Source organism: Myzus persicae, unplaced genomic scaffold (genome assembly GCF_001856785.1).
Source record: "Myzus persicae strain clone G006 unplaced genomic scaffold, MPER_G0061.0, whole genome shotgun sequence".
NCBI classification, from domain to species: Eukaryota; Metazoa; Arthropoda; class Insecta; order Hemiptera; family Aphididae; genus Myzus; species Myzus persicae.
In genome coordinates this window covers 216,277-243,463 of record NW_019101298.1, presented here as the reverse complement: position 1 = coordinate 243,463, position 27,187 = coordinate 216,277, and the positions used below count along the sequence as shown (strand labels likewise).

At 27.9% G+C, this 27,187-nt stretch overlaps 1 protein-coding gene across 1 annotated transcript in view; it reads right to left on the bottom strand.

The window, feature by feature from the left end:
- The window catches only part of LOC111028584 (atrial natriuretic peptide receptor 1), a 284,757-nt gene that overhangs the window by 178,016 nt on the left and 79,554 nt on the right, over window positions 1–27,187 (bottom strand). Inside the window, exon 4 of the mRNA XM_022307288.1 lies at window positions 8,489–8,603. Coding sequence (XP_022162980.1) covers window positions 8,489–8,603 — 115 coding nt within the window. The remainder of the gene's footprint in view (window positions 1–8,488; window positions 8,604–27,187) is intronic.

The window sequence follows — 27,187 nt, the reverse complement described above, 5'->3', positions numbered from 1 at the left end:
AAAATAACCAATTGAGTGTTTTATCACCATACGCTGAGAAAAATATTTTTACGTCATTAAGCATATATTATGGGTACATACTAAACAAGACTTGAAAACTAGCTAAGATGCGACGTTTGAAAATATTATCGAGACTCAAATTTAAGTATCTACATATTTTTTTAAGTTATGCCAACATAATTAAAATATTTGTATCATTGAATGAGTGACTAGTACTATTTATCTATAATTGTTTGTGTTTTAAATAATTATATTGTCATCAAATACTCGATGTATTTGCTATGTCAGTTTATTTTGAATTATTATAACGATAACGAAATAACGAAAGATTTTAGAATCGACAAAGCTGGGTGCGGCTTAAATAATAATATAATAACGGAGGAAACGACTGTCCCACAAACAATCTATACAAATAAAAAGACGCAAAGGCACATAACGGTAATACTAAAAAAGTATAGAATTTTTTTTCCTGTTTGTGCGACCAAATTAGCTTAATTGGAATGGTCTACGTATTATTCGGAATCGCATGATAAAATATACATCGACTGCGGGCTGTAGAGTTTTAATGAGATTTTTGTTATTCACATTTTTGGCCAATATATCTTTAGGCAGGCACTCACAACAGTACGTCCTAGTATGCACATGAGCTTAAATTATTGTTTCGCCGTGTTTTTAAGCCCCCGACCGACGCACGACGGTCAAAGTTAAAATGTGGGTCCCGATTATTTCACTCTTTTTTTGCCCCCAGTAATCCGATGGACCCGCTGTCACGTGTTTGAAAGAATAAAAATAAAACATTTGAGTGAGAAAGAAAAGGGAGCAAAAAATAAAAATAAAATAGTGAGAAAGGTTTTGCGCCATCAACGTCCTTAATACAAACGTCGTATTCGTATCAAAATACATAACCAACATCCCAATAATATAGTGGGGGCTTTTTTTACACTATTAAATATAAGTAAATAATAAAATATTTTTTTCGGCATTAATTTTTTTAATTATATCTTAATTATTTCTACTACAAATAATTTACCCATGGTGTAAACAGATGTGACAATTAAAAATGTATGTGATCTAAATATATTGAACTGCTTATAATATTATTTGAACACTAAAAATCTGAGAAAATTATAAACGACACTTGGATTCAGTATAAATTACAATAAACTGTTTGTGAAAACAATTTTACATGGACATATGTTTAACGATGAACAAAATATTAAATAGTTATTTTATAGTTTTATATTACAAAGACTAAAAGCATTATGAATTATTGCTCTGGTCTATGTATATTTTTTTGTGTGCCCGGAGCGGGTGTAATTGAGCATTAGTTGGTCCTAATTTCACTGCCAATTTACATATAATCAAAGCAATGTAAGAAAATTAAAATGATAAAATATGTAAACATAATACACCATATTATACATCAGTTGAAAACAGGTTGTTAGTTGTATCCCGAATAAGTTTATTAGTTTATTTTATTATAAAAAACTGTAGAATTTATTTTCTTCAATATTTTTTTTATCCTTGCTTATCGCAAACCAAAAAACAATTTCTATTATGGTTGGTCCCCGAAAATGTTATATTTTTTTCTTTTGTGTTCGTCTGCCATTCTAAGATCCTTGATACACACACTTTATTAGTTACAAAACTTAAATTAAACTTTTACAACAGGCTTTAAAATAACATAAATTTATTAAATACTTAGATGTCACCCTTTTTAACAGTTAATGCATTTTTTATAATATTGTGAGTCACTCTCTGAACACTTAATTAACAAATTTTTAATATATATCCAAGAAATTTAAAAATCTGTTTCAACACAGTGTATTATACAAAATGAATTCCTTTAATCATTGTCTCACAAGGAATAAACGATTATGTTTACTTCAGAGTTGAAAGTGTAATTTTATTTATATTTTTTTGAATACCTACTAAAAATTGATACATTTACGACATTCCTTCCGTTTCTGTGTATTTATTCTCTTCTTCGTGTAATAATTAAGTGCATTAGACTTTAAATTAACGATTAAAGAACATTTACGTATTTCCCATGTTAAGTCATAAAAAACGGTTGTTTAAAACAATAATTAATTAGTATTAAATAATATTATGCCCATGTTTCAATAAAAATAAACGTATCTTATTATAATTTAAACAAAATTGATAGTAAATTGACTATTTCAAAAGTACAGTAGAATCGTCTCATACATAAGTCTAGTAAAAATATGTATTTGTTAATGAGACATTTTTAAGAGAAAAAAAAAGGTTAAGTCCAAATGGCGTATGAGTGTGACATGGAATTAAGAATAATAAAAAATAAGAACTGAAAAGAGGATTAAAGGGTAACGCGTAAGCAAAAAAGTGTGCTCTCGTAAAAGTATTGACACAGATAAAATATTTCAGAATGTATTTTATAGCTGAAAATTATCACGATCATATTGTATTATCGTTGAAAGAGAAGTTGAAGTACACATGTAAAACTCCAAATACAATTTAATAAAAAAAAACTCAAATACATCATACACGTAATTTCCTTAAAAAGCAACTCACTAGGTAACAGTTTGTAAATAGACGATGCTAAATTATTTATCGTAAAAAAATCAGAAAAATAATATACCATTCATCACACAAATATAATATCGAACACTTGTTTCAGCATCGGGATTCAATTGTCATAAACAATAAACTACAGTAAAATTATACAAGCTTATGCAGACATGTATTTATGACGGTGGGCGAAGTGTAGTAATTCGAACAGTAGGTAGATAGTTATTATATTATTTAACTTTTAGATCGGATTTGGTAACTGAAATAGCATCAGAAGGACGTTACATGGACATTTTTTATCTCCGTCTTACAAGTGCTTAATATAAGAAAATGTTAAGCTCAGCAGACCATGTTTAGCTCCGTTGGTTTAAAAATTAGAGTGAATTGACCTATTATAAAATTTAAAGGTAAAATTATTATCTAGGGCATCTCACAGGCTTAATTAATTGAAATATAATAAAATGCCTTTGAGATTCCATAGATAATTTTAACTTTAATTTTTATAAGGAGTCAACTCTTTCTAGTTTTTAAACCATCTGAGCTGTTAAGAGCGAAATTTACTTTGTTACGCACTTGTAAGACGGAGAAAACAAATGCCTATGTAAAGTCCTCCTGATGCTATTGAGTCACTTGAGTATATGATTGTCTCAATGTTATAATGCTAATACTCTATGAAATGATTAAAATTATGGGTTAAATATGAAGTATAAAGATCATCACGATTTTTTTGGAAGTTTGAATTGTTTATGTTGTTTATTAATCTTAAAGTGTTTTTTTTTCTTTTTTGAATATTAACGGAGTGAAAGGTTTTCTATATAAATCAGTAATAATAGTCCACCTCTAATAATATTTATGTATGTTGTATTTAAATATCTAATTCCCGTCATTGTACGTTTCACATTTTAATCTTGTATTGTAACTCCTCACGGTGTAAATATGGTAAATAAAATAAAATATGAATTCGACACATTTACTGGCTGTATTTATGAATGACGATATTTTGATCAAATATATAGTATAATAGTTATCATGGCTCACTATTTCTTCTGTCTTTATAGGCATGAATTTATGATAATTATTGTTCAAAAAAGATCACCACCTTAGTTGCAGCTTATTGAATTTTTAAACTTAGTAAATTAAATTATTTTGTATCATAATTATAATTTTTACTTCCGTCATTAATTAATTGGTTTAAGAAAAAAATATTTATTTGTGGGAAAACTTTCCCTTGTACAATAAAGTTTATCTTAAGAGCGTTCATGTTCCAAATAAATTAAGACCCTATTTTGGATACTCTGTAAAACGAGAACTAAATAGCAATGTACGAACAGTGTTAATTTAGTTTTGATGAATGATGCAATAGATTCTGCAGACATTTTATTTGTGTCTCGCACTATAAAAACATATTTATCTTTATATTTGTACCAGAATATTTATGTCGATGTGGGCAAAGCATACAATGTTGCCTTTTAAATTTTGGGCAATTCAAAATAAAGTAATTTAAACATTATTTTTTTACTAAAATGCCTTGCCCTCCTGAACGAGTACGGGTAATGAGATCCATTAATAATAAAATAAAAACAGTAAAAATAAATGTTTTTTATACTAATAAATAATAAAATATTATAAATGACAGTCCCTACCTATATATATTGCATGTATAGATTTTAAATGCAGAAAAACATAAACATTTTTCAATTTGAAATGCCTTAATTGCAATCCATGTTTTTTTTTAATAAACAGAAAAAACTCATTTAAGTGATAAAATGATGATGAAAAAATAATAATTATAGCAGTGTAATTTTTAAAATTATGTATGAAGTATATTATACATGATATTAATAAATAATTATGATTTTTTATTGAAACGCTTATTAATCCAACTTACAGACTACAGTGGCCAACAGTTATGTTAAACAGAGTGAATGTAATTTAATATTGTATAGTCATATTATATAGATACCAAAATATTGACAAGTTCAGAAAAACGAATCAACAATCATCCATACTAAAAAGTTAGTGTTTAAAATTATAATGCGCATACTAGATAAATACAAATTAATATACCAGCAACATAAATATAATTTATTTGTAAAGTTTAAACGAGTCTAAAGTTGTAGAGGAACGTATACAAACTTTAATAATATAATGTTAGGATTGCCAATAAAAATAATGATAAGTTGGTACAAAGACTTTCTAAATAACTCGAATAAATTAATGCAAAAGTTGATGTAGTTTTACTCATACCAACTAAATAATGTATTATTTCAAACAGTTAGTCACTTGAATAGCTGAAAGTCAAATGTAAAAAGCTTCTAATGAAAACAACGGTCCAGTGACAACATTCTACCAAAAAGAATAAATGTTCGAAAAAAAATGTCTTCAACAATAAATGAATAAATTGTATGGATTTTAAAGCAATGATATTTTTCTTGAAATAAATGATAATACATCCAGCCTTTATACACACTCTTAAAACAAAAACTGAAATTAAAAAAAATAAAATCAGACCAGACTTTTTTAAATAAATTATTAGAAATGTTATTTTCATCTAATCATTACGTTAGGGTTTGGCTTTTTTTCAAACCATTTTCAACATGGACTATGGAGTTTGATTATAGTATTTTTTTTTAAATTTTAAATATATTTAAATACCTACACAAAGAAACTTACAATTCAGTATGCGATCACATAGTATACTTTCAATATACCATTTTAGGTTGTTGCTTAGTTACGAGGTTATATAGAAAAAATGTTTTAAGCGAAAAACAACTTCAAAAGCTACAGTGATAGTTGAGAAAACAAATTTATGCACAATAAAAAAAAATTTATTTTCAGTATTTTCAGTAGTGTTTTTATTATTATTGTATATTTTGTTATAATAATTGTTAATATAAAAAAAGTTATTACGTTTTAAAATCCATTAGTTTAATGTTTTTTAACCTTAAATACAATTTTTTTTATAAAAGCTTAATAAATATCAAGGTTAAGACTTTACAAATATTGTCTTATATATAAGTATCTATGTGTATATACATTTGATTTCTCAACAACTATGAACAGTAACCAGGGTGACTCCTTTTCATGTAAGTACAAACAATTTGGACAAACAATTTATATGACGTCCTGTCGATAATATAAAATTTGTTATCTAAAAAAATATACTTTAGATTTTAGATTCTGAGCAGAGCAATATATGTATTGATTTTACAATGATGTGTGATTTTTTATTTTTGGTTTTGTTATGACCTTTTGGAGTAGTAAAAATGCTTCAATTTTCTATTTTAAGGATGGTTTTCGGCAGAAAATTGGATCTAGTTTATCTTCGAGGAAGTCAAAAGTAAAAATTCAAAGATATTTTCAAAATTATCCGGAAAAATAGGAAAAACCGGTTTCCACTCTCCCTCTTAAAAAAAAAAGTTTTCTGTTGTAATTTATCAGAGCAATTTTCTTTTAACTATTTTGAATTTGGTTTGAAAAGCATTTTTTATATTACTGATTTTAGTAAATTAGGTATTAAAGATCATAATATTATATTGGGACTTTATGCAGAATTTTTCAAATCAATATGTTCACAATGTAGTAATATTCAAGTTACTCTGTTAGTCCAATAAAACAAATCATTTTATAGGAATATGCATACATATTTTATATTTTTAGTATTTTTTTCGAAATTCGGAAAAATACTGCCTATGAGACTTTTCTTTTATGTATCAATTGAAAGTAAAATATATCGCCAGTGACACCTGTCTATTATAAGTGGGTATAAGATTCTCCCCCTTCCCCCCATATAGTTCACTTTGAATTTGAGAGCATTTATCGTTTGATTTACGTTATGTTCACTAAATACTGATATTGGCTCTCGGGTATGAAAAATGACAGGTTTTGGCAATTGCTCCACAGCAAGCTCGCGTGTGCGCTCCCCGGATGTTATCTGCAGCCAATAAACTACTTATCTTACGTCGAGAGTTTCAAGAAGGCATACAATGTGATCCATTTAAGTTTCTACACCCATTGTTCCAAAAAATTTTAATATTTTTGAAATATTTTATTACATAAATTGATGTTTTTAAAAACCAATGATAAAATATACTTTATCGCCAACATTTTTTTTATTTTTTACGTCTTTATAAGATGCCATTGACTTTTAATCTTACTTTCAGAATTATAGTATTATTCAGAGTATTTTGATTCATATAAATTAAATATTGAACTAGTTCGTTAATTAGTTAGGCATAAATAGATATATTTTAATGTTTATTATGAGCGGAGTATTATAGTAAGGTGCATTTCACAGTGGCATTCCACAATATATTGATACTCTATTTGCTCATCTAAACTTTAAATCCTTGGAACTAATATTAACCACTTGCTCGAAATCTGATTTTTGTGGATCAAGGTAGGAACTCTGAAAAGAATTTTTCTTCAAGAAATAAAAATAAAAAAGTATGGAACTATTCAAAAAAGTAAAAAAAAATTATAAAGTTGAAAGATATGTTTTTTTAAGTTGTTTTTTAAAATGACATAACAATGTGTTGAAAAATATTTTCAAAACTTCGTTTTTGCTTGAAAATAGTACGTGATTAACATTATAAGGACCACCCTGTAAGTATATGGGCAGGTACTTATGAAACGGCGCAAACAAACAAAAACCAAATAATGTATGTGTCAACCGGCAAATATCGCCAATATATATATATTTATACTCACTTCCTGCTCGGATCTCGTTTTCACTTAGTCTCTAAACTTCAAACACTCCAAAACTCAGTCTTGCTAATATGCATTTTCGAGAAGGATCGTTATCTGCATAGAATTGTAAAATATATTTTGAAAGTGTTGTTCGTCTACAATTGTTTTTTTCCCGTTATTAATTTTTATTTAAATCCAGAATTGCGAGGGTAAAGTGAACAAAAAATTTGATTTAAAAAAAACCGGTGGCCGTGTTCTGCTGCGTGTTAGCTGTTATTAAACTATCATTTTTATTATACTATAATTATGAACATGATATGTTGATATTGTATTCAAAACAATTATTCTTATTTGAAATCTTTGTGGAATTTTTGAACAATACTATTCTCGCGTACTTAACATTTCATTTTAACACAGTTTGATTTCAAATTTCACAAATTCCGCAATTATGTAAACAATTTTATCGAATTTTCAGACATTGAACAACTAAGTATTTTCTTTTCATCCAACATTACTTTTTAATTTATCCAATCACTTATGGTCAATGTCTATAATAATGAATACAATGCATTATAATTTATAAAATATTCACTTTGTCAAATTTTTAATAATAAAATCTCATTTAGTTCTTTTTCTTTTTTTTTACATTCATCCAAAATACGAGTCCTTAATGAAATACAAGTCCTTGGATGTAATATTTTAAGCTTATTCCACGTTGTTTACACTATTATATTTTTCTTCATATTTAGTCAAATATATGAAGTAAGTTACATTTATTTCAATTTCCTTTGCAATTGCATTAATCTTTTGCCTCAGAACTATGCTGTCAAGATAATTATCCTATATAATTAAATTATAAGAAAATGTACATTGTACCTACAGATAAGTTAAATTAAAAATTAAACTAACATTCATTTTCCATTTTATATTAATCAGCCGTTTTAAATTAAATACAATTTTAAATATTGTAATTTTGTAAGAAATAAATATATATATATTATGTGTGAATACATTTCGATTTAATATATTGGATCAATTTATTATATTATGAAATAATACACGTCGGATTGTGATAGGTAGTAATACCACAGGTCTTAAGCAAATTAACTTTTTAAGATACATATTTTTTATGTGGCGAAAAAAAATATCCGATCTACCAATCTTAGCTAATAATAAACACATTATTTTGCCACCGAATAAGCCGTCTCCCTTATATATAATAGCTCACCGCATTAATATAAAGATGAATTACCTGCTGAACAGCTCAATGTTGAAAAACACGTATTCTCCACTATCAATCATGTTGAGTTCTTCGGCGGCCAACAGTATTTCCCTGACCGTTAACGGATTGGCACACACCACCATAACTGAAACAGAAAGGATTACTGAAATTTCACCATGATTGAAAATCCGCTTCCGGACGTATGTATACAATGAAATGCTGCTGCTGCTGTCAAGAAGAGTGGTTGTTCATTATTATTGAAAAACGTAGATTTTTTTATATTGTTGGTTGGCTTATTTTATTAATTTGTACGAACTTAAAATTCCACAACACTTTACGGAGCATATAATATCCGTGTCAATATAATATACGTGATAATATACTCATGGAGTTTAATATATTATATAGTATCATATTTATTCAGTGACGGAATTAGGTTGCCCGAGGCTGGTGGATAAAATGTGCAGAGTCCCCCTCTAAGTTTTTTTTTTTACAAAACTGTATTTTTCACCATTATAATTTTTGAAATACCTTTCATAATAGGTACCTACATCTCACATTATAAATTATAATTTATAGTAGATTAACTATCCATAGGTATTATTTAATGTGCTTTTATGTTTTATATATTATGAGAAACGCATTTTTTTTGTAGTTCAGATGATCTTGTTTCGCTTGTTCTCAATAAATCTTATACAAAATATATACCGTTTATAGCACATTTACAAAAATTATTTTTATGAGTTTTAATATAAACTACAATAGGGTATTTTTTAATTGTTTGAAAACTATCATAGTTTTCAAAGTTGTAGCTAGGAATATTATGAAGTTGAGAGGTATTCAAGAATATTTTCAGACAAACAAATGTAGGTACGCAATTGAATCAATTAGCTAGTAAAGGTATACATGTACTTTGTAAGAGAAAAAAAATGATAAAATTTAAAAAAAATTATGTTTAAAAAAGTAAAAGTATTTAATTTAGAATTTTACGTTTTTTTACATTTTAAAAGGACTTCGCGTGAGAGTATATGAAGTCATTACTTGTATTGAAAAAAAGGAAAACCGAGGACAAAATATAGTTCAACGGCAAGACTCCGACAGAAAGTGAGTCCAATACTGCAAGCGCAGTTTAACTGTTTGATTCAAATTTTGAGGTCATAAGCTCGGCTAATACAAACAATAGTTAATACAAATATGAAGAATTGCCACTATAATTATTTTGAGTTTTTTTTACATCTGCATGGAATATAACTTACTCCCTTCCTTCATGCAGCTCTTGTCAACAACATTCTATAGATATTAGCAGTTAAACCATGTGCTAAGTTGAACAAAATGGTATCATTCATTGACAAGTCTGTTTTAAATTGCATCCTCCGCACAAATATTAAATAGTGAATAACATTAATTTTTACTAGAATTTAATATCAAAAATCAAAAAATACCATTAATTTATTTATTATTATTATGAAAATAAAAATAGGTACCACAGAATGCTCTAATTCATGGCTACATAAAATATATTTCATAATATTATGCAAAATAACAGACATTTTTATATAGTTCGTATACAGCACTATTTTATTTACAGTTGCAACTCGTGTATCGTAAGACCATCCACTCATGTATGATATAATTTAATGAATAAAAACAATAGTATTTGTTAAATATCCAAAGAATGAACCAAAAATACGTCTGTCGTTATCATTTAATGTTCGACATTGTTATTGCGCAATATAGATTTAAAAGTTTAACAGTTTAAAAGTAGATAAAAAACATCTACTTAAACATAGATAATAATAATATGTCCATAGCTGTAGATATATTAAACATTATCATAGAAGTCACAGATTAGTAGGTTATATTGTAGTAGTTTTTATGTAGATTAAATTCAAATTGCTCATAACTACAGGCCAATATCCTGAAAGATAAAAAAAATTATTATCCATTAGCGGTCAACCATTCAAGTCCCATAGACGTCTGAGACCTACGGAAAGTTCCACATATAACAGGCACCTACCTAGGTTTAGGTTTAATTATAAATATAGATAATATCGATATTCATAAATATTGAGTACAAAAGAGATTTTATTTTAATTCTAATTGATTCAAAAATTATTGAATGACAAACACTCCTCCCTGTATGTTAACCAATATAGGTTGTAGACTGCAGTGTCTCCCGTCTTCATCATTAAAAATCATGTTTAAATAACATAAGCACTGGAGTTGACAGGTAGGTGTATATCAGAGAGAATTTAACACGTCGTTCACGTACAAGCACATAATGTGCTTTATAAAGTTTTCCCTGACAGAATCAGAGACATTTCAAAGTGCTATATTACGAAAAATGTAGAACGCAACGCATAAGTGGTTCTTAAAAGTTTTAAAGTTTACATTGTAAAGTCAACGTATTTTTAAATCTATACACAAACGGCTAAAGGAGAAGAGATTTTTTTATTGAATTCCTAATACATATCAAAGTAAGAACAAAACGGTTGTTGAGCATGCTTGTATCGAGCAGCATTCGATTCAAACCCCTTTGTAGACTATTCAATACATTTATTCTGAAAACCACAATTTTAAAGGGTTTTTTTTCAATTAAAACACTGTATAATTATTGAAAATCTATACTTTTTTAAACTCGTAATTCGTAAACAATTTTGAAGAACAAACATTTGTATTTAACTTAGGTGTATTATGTTTCTGTAAACATCGATTTATTTTAATTGAGCTTAAATCGATATGGCCAATCAATTTATTTATTTTTTCATAAGATTAAAAACATTAAATTAAATTATAATCAATTTAAGAATTTAAGTTTTTCGAAAGAAATGTTCATCATAATATAAAGTCTAAAAATACATTGCGAGAAATGTATTGAATTAATTGTTTGGATTGAAACGATTCGATTTCTAGGCTTCTAATATTATAATAGCAATACATTTAAATGTTGTAGGTAAAATGTGTTGGACGAGATTGTACTGTTGAAACTGGTATTATAGTTGTGTAAGCTATAAGATGTTAAATATTCAGTTATTCAGTGCAAATGTAGTTCTTCAAACGTGAAGTGAACTTTAGAAAATTGAAGAGAAAATACAATGCTATATAGGAGGGTACCGGGCACTACATCCCTACGACCCTACCTTGCCATGAGCATAATAATAATAATATCCTAGACGATATGCTTTGCGACGCTAATCTAACGGGAGTGATAATTGAGTTTGACCCACCGCCTCATATTAGTAGGTAAATCATCGGGGGGTTTTTTTTGGGGGGGGGGAAGATGGTGGTGGGTTTCGGTATTTATATTTTTTTGACATCGGCCATTTTATATAATATGGATTAAACACAGTCAGTGGTCTGTTCTCGACACTGTAACAGTTACTTAGCTAAGTGTTCCTGACAGGAGCGACCGGGCTATAATGAACTAATTCGTTGACCTTTGCCTAGTTTACCAGGTGGGGCTAGCTTCGAACTTATAGTGACACATATAGTCACTTAACAGCCTCGCGTAGTATTATGTATACAATGCAATTATTATTGTCTTTCACGCGTCATAATAACAATAAATAATATAATGTATATTACACGTAATAACCACGGTGGTATAGTAACCGAATTGCCGAAAATCTCACAATAAATCTTACGGTATTGGCAATATAGGCTATATTTAATATCGTATGTATATGAATATATGATACGGCGTCATATTGTATTGGATGTAATAAATACGATAAGTTGGCTCATTCTCAAAAAAAAAAAACCGATTTAAATGTACAAATGCACACTTTATCACAAGGGCGCGAACTAGGATAGTCTGCTTCTGCAGTAGTTGGCGTTTATCTTTCAACCATCAAATCCAATTAAACACAATAATTATAGTTGAATGAGCTACGGCATGTGATCGTTGTTACAATTATTACACTAGTGAGGCTTCAAACGGTTTACACTTATCCTCTGTCCACCGTGATGTACGTAGCACAAAACAATTCAGACGTTTGAAACGCACTCAATTAAATGCTCGCTCAAGTATCAAAAGAACACGAATTAGACGACCTTTGCGTCAACAAGCGACTTTGTGTATAACGTACCGTTAAGTATTCAAACGGTTGAAATCCAACATAGACGAACTTATGCGCGTACTACAGCCCATCTCCACTTTGATATATACATATATATATATTTAAGTTGGTACAAGCGCATGATAATATAAATTATAAGACAACAAAAACAAATAAATATACAGTTTCTGCGACATTTAGCAAACGGTATTTACAAAAATAAAACGCTCTCTACTGTGTTTAACTATTTATTATTATCATAATATTCTACTATAGTGTTTACTCTTAAAAATATTTCGTTTACTCTGAGATAGTAAGAAGTTACAGTTTGTTGAGTATGTGGAGTTCCCCTCTAAATTCAGTTACGTGTTGCTAAAATAGCTTGTTAAGTAGTGCATATTTTACACCTAATAATATCCGTTGTTTAAACAGTTTTAAACCATAAACATATACCTCATACAAAGTATATTCTCTATTTATTTATTCATTGTGAGACAATTATCTCGACTTCCACTTAACCTAATGCTCGCAATTAACTTAAACATTTTAAATTTTTTGTTCAAATATAAAACCAATTTGTAATAGATGGTTTATTGTTGAACCGTCTGTCGTTTTCTAGTGTCATGATATTATTAAAACACTTAAAAATTGGAAATCATAAGAATGTATTTAAAATTCCAAAATACAAAATATTTAATATCTATCGTTTGATATACCTACCAACGGGGACCTCAAAAAATAGAGGAATCTAATTTTTAGTCACGTGCTGGCTATAAATTATCCTCATTGAAATAAAATATAACTCAGTTTTTAAAGAGGTATTAAGTTGTAATGTACACCCATTAATCAATAATCGATTGTAAAAAGACGCATAATCCATATACTAAATACCTATTATAATATTGTTGTTTATTGAAATAATATATTTTATATACATATGTAGTTCACATTGTTAGAATAAATAAACAAATGGCTTAATGCATTATGTACTACCATTTAATTAATGTTCAATAATAGTTTCATTTTGGAAACTATACACGACGAAAACTTAAATGCAATATAATTTAACCTTCATAACCGACTTTACAGAGTACACCCAATTTCAACAAGGTATTAAAATATTTTATATTATACGTTTAAAACACTGCTGAGTGTTGACATAATGACATCAAAGCAATACAATTTCAAATCTATTTTTAGATAAAAGAATATTTATTATTATTATTCTAAATAAGTTATTATCATACTTGTTTGAATTATGTAAATAAAAGTGGTCTATATTAAAATCGAATTTTACCACTAAACTCAATAATTGTGTCTACTTATATTATTTTTATCAATATTCGTAGATCATGTATGAGCTAGTATGATGATATAATACATTTTAATATATATTATTTTAGGATAAAAAATTAAATAGTAAATATGATAAATGAATCCAAATACAACATGTTATTCTTTCACATAATGGCCACGCGAATATCCAATGTATCAACAATAGTAAATACAAACGTTGTAATTCAACTTGTAATTGTAAGAAATTCAATATTTATTTTTAATGACTTTGGTGTTAACTGACAATAGCAAATGTTATTTTACAAATGTGGGGCTTTTCAATTTCCCCACTTCCACGATTTATTTAAATACCTTCATTACCTAGTCGTTAAAAGTGAATAAAATATAAAATGTTCATTATTCAATTATTCAGTTACCTATAAGATAACTTCTTTTTATCTTATGAAATAAAAAATAACTAAATAATTAACGTTTGATAGTAAATATTAAGAAATTTATAAAATAAACGAATAAAATATACTGATATGAATTATAGTTCAGTATGATAAATTGAACTCAACAACTACTTTTGATTAATACTACGGTTTTTTCAATTTTGTAATTTATTTATTTTATATTAACTTCTCCATAGTTTTTGAAATATGTATTATTGTTTGTATTGTATAATGTATATCTCACAATATGTTTCCTGCTGTATCGATGAGTTGAACATATTTCTATAAGAAATAGTCAGTGGACTCAGTTCAAATATAAGTAATCTGCTTCCTTTGTACTTATTTTTTTATTCAACAAGAAACTTTTAATATCCTAAAATTGTATTTTGTTGATCTTGTACTAAAACAATGTTTAGAAAAGATTGGGCTTCCATTGTTCTTCTTGATACGATAAGATATGTTCTCAGAATGATACAATTGGAGTTCATATTTTGAATTTCACTTATCTTATTTATGTGAGACACTTAAACATTCACTTAAAATAAGATTTTTCAATAAAACCAATATAATATTATACATTATATTGTTCAGGAAAAGTTCAAGGATAAATTAATGGGTTTGGGCAAACATTAGCTGATCATATCTAAAATGAAATATAGGATGTTTTATTGCTAACGTTTAGAAACAAAATGCACATTAACTCTCAAGTTATAGGTACCTCATACATTTGATGTAATTATTATGAGGCTGTAGTTATTCATCGACGGGTATTTCGACGTCATAAAGTTGTAAAATGTAAGACTATAACTTTTTTGATTCGTATAATATTATGATGTTATTTATTGTTTTACCATAGTATTGTTGTGAACGGGATCGAATTCTTGCAGTGACGTGCAATTATTATAGCAATATTACTACCATACGTGTAGATAATTATTATTTTAATTTATAACCAAAGCCCGCTTTTATGTTATTATCTGTACTAGGTATTCTATAACTTACAAGTATATCCAGGATGTGTAATTCATTACAAATCCTGAACAGCGTTCGGAGTTGAAAATTAACGTTCCGGCAAGGGAAATAATTTACACATATGCAGCCGCTGTGTAAATTGTTTTACGCTCTGTATAGATATAATAATAAATTATAACATCCCATATTATATTATTATTCGTCGGTATATTAATTCAACAATACGTGTTTTTTCAGATGTCACATTTACATTAATAATACATTTTGTACGAGTATTTTCGAAACAAATAAAGAACATCGTAATAATATAACGTTTATTACGGTTATTGCAAGTAAATGAATATTTATGAGGGCATATTAGTGTACGCGCGGTGTTTCGGCGCGAACATATCAAATGCAAATACAATAAACTCACTGTAGTTCTGCAACTTGCAATACAATATAAGTACAGTGAAATATTATAATATAATATGATATTATAATGTGGTTACACAATAAATATATATACATGAAGCGAGATAACTGTAATTATCGTTAATAAAAGCCAATTATGGTAATATTTATTGTTTATGTAAGACGCACGTGGGTAGAGGTATATAGGTATAACAAATGCAATTTTGATAACCACCACCCCCTACAAACGAATTTATCTCTCGGGGAAGCATTGTTGTTGTTCGGTGTACCTATATAAATAATGCCTTGGCTCACGTTTAACGGTTCAGATGCGGAATAATTTCTTATCTGTATATACATTCACTATTCCGTAATAATGTTCATTATTCTTAAAACGATATCATGATTCACGAGTCGACCCCGAAAACACACGCAGACCAAACCATTTGGTAATATCACATTGGAGGGTGATAAAAAACCACCAACTCTTTCGTCACCCTTCCACTTTTTGATACGATAAAAACAGCTTTCATTTGAAAACTGTGCAATGCTGCAGTTGTCAATGTATGCGTGCGAAAATATATATGAATACGCATATTAGAAGAAGGCAAGTTTTTCGTAGTATTTACATATTGCAACAGTGGTATATCACAGAAATCGTTAACATTTCGATTTAAATGCATCAACATTTTCGAAAAAAAGTGGTTAACACAATGATGTGCATTAGGTGTCTAGAAAGTTACTGTAATGGATGTATTACATTTTAATTCGAAAATGAACTGACAGCCTATAATATTGGTAAGTACATTTTATGATATTATTGTGATTAGAGATGACTTATTTTACTATAAGCCATTAGCACTCCTGAAATAGTTAAATTAATTTGTGTCTAAAAAATTACATTTGAAAATATCATTATGATTTTATAGCTATAGTATAAACTTTGTATAAGAATCCTTGTTTTACATTTATGAATTTTAGTTATAAAAATTGAAAAATTTATAATTTGTCAACGACAAAATAGTTTGAAAACTTTCGAATTTTTATAAACGTTGTCCTAAAAAGGAACCTTTCATTAAATTTGCATGTATTTCAGTCAAAAGAAAGCAATTTTATTGAAATTTATAGAAAAAAAGATTTAAAAAATTTAAAATATCTATTTAAACGAGCCCTGCAAATATTTAGAAAACTGTATAATGTATAGAAAATGATAAAATAAATTTTTGATAAAAATTTCAAGTACCAAGTATCAGTTAATAGTTTTTGAATAACAGAATAATAAATAAATCATTCTATGAGAATTTGCTAACATACTGGTGAATATACAATTTCTAACTTCAAACTGTTCAGACTGGTTTTCCACAGAACCACACATGAAATGATAAAAATAAATCTAAGTACCTATACATGTTATTTGAAAATTAAAAATTGCACAGCTGCAGCATTATTGAAGGATAAAATAAAAGTGAGCAGGATTGGGATGAATCGCTTTGTATAATATACGTTATGTCAAGTTGTGAAAACTGTCTACACCCTGTGACGAGGTGTCTTGTTCGTATTTCATAAGGTTACCCGTCGACAAACTTATAATGTGTCACCATAGAACGTGTATATAATATTATATTAAAATGATAAAAACATAGTACACGCTTGCACCCAGTATTATAATTTATAATATAATATTATTCTGAATTGAGGCCGGTTATCGTCTGCTCGTTCAAGTTAAACTTTGCCGGTTGTTCGATATTATGTATAATATATAAATATATTTTTTTTTATAGCACTCAAAAGTGAAAAACTTCACATTTTTATTACTTTAGGTGTGCGGATATTCTGAAAAAAAACCGTATATTATATTATAGAGGTATCGCACATGGCTGGAAGCTCGTTCACTTGATGCGTTTGCATTAAGCTTATTATGGGGACAAATTATGAAGGTATCAAAATATCAACAAGTTAAAAATCCCAAAAGGAATACATGATACAGCTGAGTCAGCAGTGGTGTGACTACTATATGAATCGATAAGCAATGTATTTACCGACAAAAATGGACTCGAAAAGACCGATAATAGCTCATTTCTATGTAACTGATTATAAATTCATAACAAATATCAAAATATAAATATAAACCTTAGAATCGGCCACACGAGAGTCAATCATGGATACTTGATGGGAAAAACCGAATCACATACACGCCCTTCTTGCAACTCAATCATCGCAATCAAACACATATTCATCCATTGTCAAATTTTCACAGAGCCAAGAGAAGATTGTAAGATCCATGCAGATAACCTCTACGAAGCCATAAGACCCTACGCTGACCCAGAAAAAGTAATTACCTTTTAAAAAAAATTGAAATGCACAACTCAATATAATTTTAGTTCATTGCAAATAACTCTCTGTGTACATAATAATTTTAACTTAAACTATAGTTGTACGCTATTAATCATGTAATTGATGTTGTAACAATAAAAAACCAATAAAAATAAAAAATAAAATCACGAAATATAGTCGAATTCAAGTTAATGGTAATAAAATAAGATTATCGAGGGCACAATGTAGACTAATATAAAATAAAAATACTAGAATATTGTATATTATTATCTACTGTCTGGGATCGGCATTAATGTGTTATCGAATTAAATTATTTTATGAATAGCATATGGACAGTGAATAGTGATGTATTGCTAAAAAAATGTATGGCTATAAATTATCTACGCCTTTTTCACGTATAGGCAATTGACTATGGTAAAGCTCTTATCTTGAGTCAAAAGAAATTTTTCTCGTTTCACTCTTAACAGTTATTTTATCTCACCAGTCACCACATATTATACAAATGAATTACAAGTATAGTTTATACTTGAAGGAGATCGTTTTGGGTATTTCTTGAAAATATACTTTTCCTAAAAATGTTTAGTAAAAGGTTTTATCAAATTTAAAGGTAAAAATATTAGCTAAGTTATCCCGTGAGGTTTTAATTATTCAGCAAGTTATTGGGATCTTGAAATTGTAATATTTTACATTGATATAATTTATAAAACACTTTAAAATTAAGATAACAATAAAATCCGACAGTATGTCCCGGGAGTGGGCGTCCTCTAAATATCATAAATTCTATCGAAAATCTACCATATTCTATAAACTTGTTACATAATATGAAACTGTTTCAACACTCATTATTCTAAGACCTACTGCAGGTACCCATGGGTAATATACTGCGTTAAAAATATATCACAAATTAATAGTATACATATATTTATAGTAAAAATAATACAATTTCATTGTAAAATCAATACTTAATACCTAACTAAGCTCGGAAGCTAAAATACTTTAGAAATGAATAATTCATAGTGTATATCGTGATATTTGATAAACACAGTTAAAGTGACTTTATTTGAATCAAAACTGAGTAATCATTAATTTTGAAACAGATTTCAAATGAAAACTCAAATATTGTTGAACAAATTATCCCTCAAAAAAAAAGGTCGATTTTAAATTGGTCTGCTTGTGTATCTACAGAAACGATAACTGGTAGAATTTAAATGTTTCATTTTTCTGTGTTCCGTAACGCTCAAATACACACAATTACAAACAAAACGTATTATATATATTTATAAGTTTGGGTACTCGTGTATTCATTCTTGGAACTCAGCCCCTGTGCTTTGTTCGTTAGAGTTTGAGGAATCAAAGCCGCTGGGAATAGCTAGTAGATTACTCGCATGCCGCGTTAATAGTGTTGTCGAATCTTTGATACGAAATAATATCGTTAACTTGGACGATATTCAAGAAATCGAGTTGCTTAACGTCTGGTGAGAACAACTTTGAATTCACTTCCACGATTTTTAATCTACAAAATGTACCTGGCATTTTTTTTTCAAAAGACGTTTCTGTTCCACAACAAATATAGCTGATAAGTTGATGATTTCAAAATTTAAATAAGAACGAAATTCATTTGATACTGTAGTTACTGTAATAGTATATTAGTATGTGTGCAGCGTACTTGCTCGCTTTATATTTCACGTAAATCGCAAATCAAAAGGCTAATTAAAATATATGTTAAATTTATCATGGAATTGATTCTGTACACTTTGACTTACTCAAAATAAACAGTAAAAAAAGCTATGGTTCGTGTAATTCGACTTGTTTTATTAAACTAATGAATTATTATAACATGAAACTTCTGATTTATTTCGCGAAATAACTCAGGGGTTTTGAGAAAAACTAAGGAGCTGTGAGATATTACTTACGGTTTAGCAAACATACAACTTTGCGTGTTGTATTTTACTGTTATTGTTTGTGAGTTAACTAGGTAATCATTAAAAGTGAAACCCAATTTTCCAGAAACTGAAACAAAGTGCCAAGTGGATACTATGATAATACTAGGCCTTTCGTTTCTTCCAGTACCTACCAATCGACAATCTCTAAAAGTGTATACAATGACCGTATCGTTATATTATTTTCACACACATATTATATGCCATCTTGGAAAAATGTTTTCATGAATAAAACATATAAAATTCAGTGAATTTCGGATAAAGTCTGTAATATTTGGTATATTTTTATATTTGGTCCCTTGACAGCACACCACGAAACACCCAACCAACAATCGAACAGATGTCACTTTTTTTTTAATTTTGAAAGATTTTCATGTTCTTGTTATATTGATGCTCATACAATATTATGCTGGTCATTAAGTATTATCGTGCTTGAATTCGATTTTATATATAAAAAAATAATAATAATAGGAAAAATGAAATGCACGTTTTTTTGGCTAGAAAACTTGTTTTTACCTTAAAGTATTGTTTTTTTTTTTTTTGGCAAGGTTATCCACATCGATTTATCGGCTGTTGAAGTCACCAGCGTCTATAACCATCTATATACACGAGTTCGGAGTTACTAGAGCACGAGTCGCATTGAATCCGAGAACGGTTGTTTTTACGTATAATGGAAATTCAAATCCAACTCCCGACTGTATTAGGGTGATCTTTCGTGGAAGTCTGCGACGTATTTTATTACATTAATAATTATTAGTAATGGATACTGTGCAAAAGCACAACTTTATGGCGGAGCGACCGAAATCCAATCATCGTTTGTGCTTTGTGGACCTCAAGCCACAGTCGCCACTGGTCGATGCCGAACAACCACGGCACAGACATTTCGATTGGCTTATCTAATCATATATAGACATATTACATTTAGTGTTAAATATATAGGTTAGTTATGTATAACATATATATGTGGCTTAAATGGCACACGTTGACCACCCGTCGGTATGCTCCTAGACCACCAAACAACCTCGAAAGCCTCCCGAAATCATCAAGCGCTCTCCCGTCCCGTCGTCTATCGAATGCCAAAAATGTTCGTAAGCCGAAATGCGGTCACCGTATATCGACCGTACACGTATTAATGTCCATCACATAACCATTGCGCCGCGGGGACGACCTTACCGAGAAATGTAATTTATGAAGCACGAGTACCCCCAAGAAACTTCGATTAATTATAATAGGTGTAAGCATTATATATATTACCGTAGGTTACGCATAATATAATTAATAATAAATAACACATGATTTATATTATACAAGAAATCTTAAGAGGATCAACCCATAGACATATATAAGCTTCTATAAGTGTAATAAATTTCGTCACGTTTTGTATGAAAACTTGTAATTTCTATTTTTCATAACTGCAGTTTGATAATATGCTTAAAGGTTTTATATTCCCAAAATCCTATCGATTTGACTAGTATTCGAGTTGTCATTTGTTGTTGCTTAAAACTTTTCTTCTGTCTACCCGAAGATGACTTGGCTTTTCAAATATTTTTTTCATCTTCTACTTATTGTACTGCAGTTGTCCACGACTACTTTCCATCATACTACGTAGTACGTAGTATATGTCATCTTGTATATTCTTTACACTCTGCTTTCAAAGTCCGATTTTAGTATTGTTTACTATTCCTTTGCGCCTTTTTCACAACACATGTTTTTTAAAACTTTTTTTTATAAGCTTTATGAAGCAGGTTATAAACTAACAGTATTAAATAGTGAGTAATAGACACGGAACACTAATTTACTGATCGTAACGTACTTTACAGAATATGAACGGTTTTGTTTAATTCAATCAATGAATGACATTTTTACCAATGAGATTAATTTATCGATGGTTATATAATAGTAACGGTCTACTGCCTTCATAAAATACTTTACAACATTGGTTTTCATATTTTTTATGACGAAAAAAACCTGGACTCAGTTTGATCATAAAATGTGTATTAAACAGATAATGGATGGGACTAAACTATAAAGGATATAAATGTATCATTTTCTGCTTCTACATACATATTAATTAAATAATTTCTGAACTCATAAAACACGTTACACATGTATACGAAATAAAACGAAGTGAATACAATTAAATTAGTTGTAATTATTCATCATGGTCCCAATAAAATTGAATCCTTCTAAACCTTTGTACTTAATTGATGATATAAACGTGTAAGCTATAGCTGCGTGCGAATTAAAAAATAGTATATGCTTGTTGCGTTTTGCATCCGACACGATTTAGAAACAATTTGCTATGATAATAAAACTTATAAAACTGATCAGAGCAGTATAATGTTTCATATACCATTCCTCGTGAAATTGTACCACATCCATCGCCACCACTGCCGAACTACATTGCACACCGGGGGCTCGTTAAGTTAATCGGATTATACCCGTCACCGTATCCAATCCATTTCCGAACCCGTCTCTATCTGACAATTTCCGAGGATAAAAACTTTACCCACCGCACGTCACGCGTGCACAATACCGTTGCCCGTATTACTGAGATTACGGCTTTCAGAACATAATTCAAAAACAGATTTTCAAAAGCTTTTGCCGAGTGCTGCTTTGTTGAGCCAAATGACAACCACCAAGGTGCACCTATGGTAAATATTTTCTGAAAATGTCTCCGCCCGTACACTGTATTATTGAACATAATAATATTAGATACACCCAATATACACACAATACCAATATATAGTGACTTTTTCGATTAGATAGAATTTAAAAATCATGCAATGTTACTGCCGCACGCAATATAAATTATGTCCTGACAGTCAACAGTCGATATTAAAGAAATTAAAAATAAAATATTCATAGATTAAATGACATTTGCAAATTAAATGTTAATTATTTTTGTGACTACCTAAAAGGTTTACAAACTGTATACTAAGTTCAGGTAACAATCATAATTGTGAAAAAAAAAATCTACAAGAAAATAATATAGCAAAACAAACAAGACTAATTTTAAATATTGAAATAAAATACTAATAATTTTGTTCTAAGTATATTGAATATCAATTTGTTTTATTTATTCTAATTAAATATACTTTTGCAAGTACTATAGGATCAAAAATCAAAATTATTAAAGTAACCCAAAGTAAAATAAAGTGTATTTTCATTAGGATATCGTATCCTATTTTTATGGGTACCTATGTGGCTATGGGAAATAAACTGAAACAAAAATATTTTTTGTCGACTTGTAAAATAGCCATTTGTTCAAAAATTGTATACCTATATAAATGTAAATAACTGAATGCGTACAAAAAATAAAATAAAAATGTATATTATTTGATATTTATTTTAATTTTAATAAAAACTATTGTTTAATATTTTGAACACCACTTCATAGTTCATAGACTTATAAGCTTGCCGAATCAATAATTAAAAAATTATTTAATTGTATGCATAAGTGAAGAGTCATAGAATTTTAAACAAAAGAGGTATTTTTATTTTGAAATAAACTAAAAAAGGTTTATGTGTTTTGATGGACTCTACTTTTTGCACGCGACTAACAATATGGCTTATTCAATAAAACGGATCGTTCACAAACATACTATTTTAAATAAAATAAGCCTATTATTTTAGAAGGCTTTGTATAAAAAAAATTCAATAATTTAAAATAATAGGCTATTGATAAACTAACTAAATTGACGGGACCCCGAAGGTATGCATTACAGTGTTCACCACCATTGTAATGGATAGGACGGACACATGATTAAAAAAAACGGGTAAGTGGATGTCGCTCTGCTGTACATTAGGTGTCTAGAAGGCCACTATAATGGATGGTATTAAATTTGAATTATATCATTATATAATGATGTTCTATCATTGAATACGAAAAACGATTCTGAGCGGAGACGGTATGTCAGTCTAGGATATTTTATATTGTTGTTACTTATTATTAAAATGGTAGCCAGTATAAGTTAAATTAATATTATTGTTAAATTATCAGTGATACTTACAGATAAAATATTAAGCATACTAATGTAAAATTGTACTGTTTTGGAATTGAATTAAACAAAATGACTAAAATCGTTATTCTTTTGTGTTAGTATGTAATTTCGTCTAAATTTGAAATTAAAACTACTAAAAAAAAGCTATGTTTGTATTTATTTTTGGATATTTTGGTTTCGGAATTAACTACTTACGTAAAACCTTGTTTAAAATGTTTAATCCTTGCCTATAAAAGTTGAATATCCAATATAACCTTGTTACGACCAAGGTAAACATAAATATAAAGTTACTAAAAAACTGCTAAACTAAATGTTCAACTACAAAATCGGTTTCTAATTTTTCAATTTGATAAATTTTGTCAAAATTTGGAATTTAAATGATTATAAAACAAAAATGTGCTTAATATTTTTAATATTTATCAACTGATATTGTACAGGAGCTATATATCAGGAGCTATGTATTAAATTTTCACACTGTTTGACCCAAAAAATAAAATTTTATTGACATTTATAGAAAAAATCTAAACAAATATGAAAATTGAAAATGTCCGTAAACAACTCAAAACGAGTCAAAAAAAATTGAACATTTTATCAAGTATATATATTGAATTGAAAATTTTTCTTGCATTTCTAACTTAAAATAATTTGCAAATTTTCGTAATTCTTAGGTATTTTGTCGGAATTTGAAATTCAGACTCACATAAAAAATTAGTGGACTTACGCTCAATTTTTTTAAAAATTTGTATTATCAACAACTTATGTGGAACCTTTTATTATATTTTCAAGTTTTTTGACAGAGCCAAAATTTTCTTATTGACATTAGACGAACTAATAATAATCAAAACTTTCATATGCCTATAAATAATTAACATGAGAAATATATTTTAAAAATGTCATGATGTATAGAAAATGTCAACACAAACATTCAGTGAAAATGTCAAGTATCTATAATCATTTTTTTTAGGGTTACACTAAAAACCAAAATCGATTTTTCGAAAACTGGTTTTGAGTAAAAATTTCGGTTTTTCCTTAATTTTTTGTTTGTTATCCTGTCACTTTTTAAAAATATTGAGAACTTCAAATGTTGACCTCCTAAATGCACCAATTAGATTCATTTTCCTACCAGAAAAGTTGCCGTTGAAGAAAATAGAAGCACTTTTACTTCCCCAAACCGTGATGATAGACACAAAAATAAAAAAATAAAAGAAAACACATCATTGTAAAATCAATACATTTATCACTCCGATCAGAATCTAATATATGAATTTTAACAACTAATATGATAATATTGTTTGATTAAGTAGCTGCTTAAATATGTATCCACCTCAATTCCGGGTTACCTACTAGGTAACATCATTTAAATGTGACATATGAGCCTAAAATTTCAATGAAAAAATGTAATTCAACACTGACTGCTAAAGAGACCGTGTGTCTGTGTGTGTAATATATTTAAATTTAATATACACATTACTAAGAAAATAAATAAGAAATAAAACAATTTAACACAACTACAATACAATTTTACATTATGGAAAAAAAAATGAATGTATACATAATGGATACTTGGATTCTGAGAACTGCATTGATGCATAAATTATTTTTTTTTAACAGTTAAAAATATTTTGCTACATTTTAATACAAACATTACCTAAAAAAAAATAAAAAGCTTTGAAATTGACATAATATTAATAATTTACAATTATAATGTTGGATATGAAATTACTATTTTACAATTACTACTCTTTTGTTAATCTAGTGGATAATATTAATTCAATTATAAACAATTTGAAATTCTACTCAATTAATGACTCAAATCAATCAGATGAAATAGGTTTATAGAAGATCAATAAGGAGGAACTAAATGACAAAAAAAAAATAAGCTAAAACTAATGTCTTTTCAACTTAAATATAAAAACTTAAATATAAAAAACTCCATTGGGCAAAATAACAATTTCAGGGTTTTATCTTTTTTTCCAGAACAATGGTAGAATAACATGAAAATACTTTGGCAAAAGAAAACAAAAATTATCCAAAATAAAAGCAATTAATTTATCTTTTAGTTGACGTTCACTAATTATGATACAATAGCAAGTATTCAAATAATACATGATTAATATTATTTTTTTCTTAAAAGAAACCACTAGTTTAAAAATGTGACATAATAATTAATTTAATGAGTAATTATTTGGTTTATGTAGAACTATAGTAATCATATCATCACTTGTCTATTCTAGTTTCTGTTGGAAAATGTATACTGCATGTAGGTACTTAGTTATATATTACCTATCCAATTTATTATGGGTTAGTAATTTATAAAAAACTAACTAATCAAAATAGAAAATACAAATATTATAAACATAATAATATTAGGTACATAGATTTGTATTGAAAACTAAAATCTAATATTAAAACCAAAGAATATAAATTAAAAATAAACAACACTGAATAAAAATGATTTTTACTCATTGGAAAGCAGATTATAGCGTTATATCATTACCTATTTACTATTGTACTATTGTACTACAATTTTAAATCACATATCAAGTGTTAAAAATTAAGATTTAAAGGTTTGAAATGTGTTGGACATGATTATGACCCAAGTATAAATAACCAATTTGAATTAAATTGAGAAGTTTGTAAAAACTCTATAAGCTAATAAATAAAAAATATAATTATAATTTAAGAATTCAGCACTATTAAAATGTTTAACCCTTAAAAAAAATATTTAAAGTAGCTCACAAATTGTGTACCTTGTTTTACATTTGCTGGTCTTAAAAGAAAAAAATGTAATTTGTTATGATATTAAAACTGAAATAAATTATAGAATAGTAGAATAAATTAGTAGAATATTTTAAAATACCTTCTTCATCAAATAATTGGTGAAAACTCCCATGATCATTATTTTAAGCTCGTCGAAATAACTGATTTTCTCCAAGCCGACATTTTTTGATTTTCCCCTTACATTATTATTTTATTTTCATACTGTGACTTTTAAAAAGTTATGTTACGCATCAAAAAATAGTACAAAAGAAAATAAAAAGTTAAATTATATATTTAAAATATTCATAAATATAATATATTATTATATACGAGAAAACAAATTTTTAAGTTCTAGTATATTTGGAAGTTCCAAACTGTAAATTGAATACAAAAAATATTATTTTTGTTCCATCTTTTGCAAAAAAATAAATGATTTTTTAAGAGTTATTAAACAGTTAAATGTTACATCACTAATGCTGAAATTACTCCATATAATGCATATAATGAATGATGTTTTTATATTTTAGAATCTGATTAT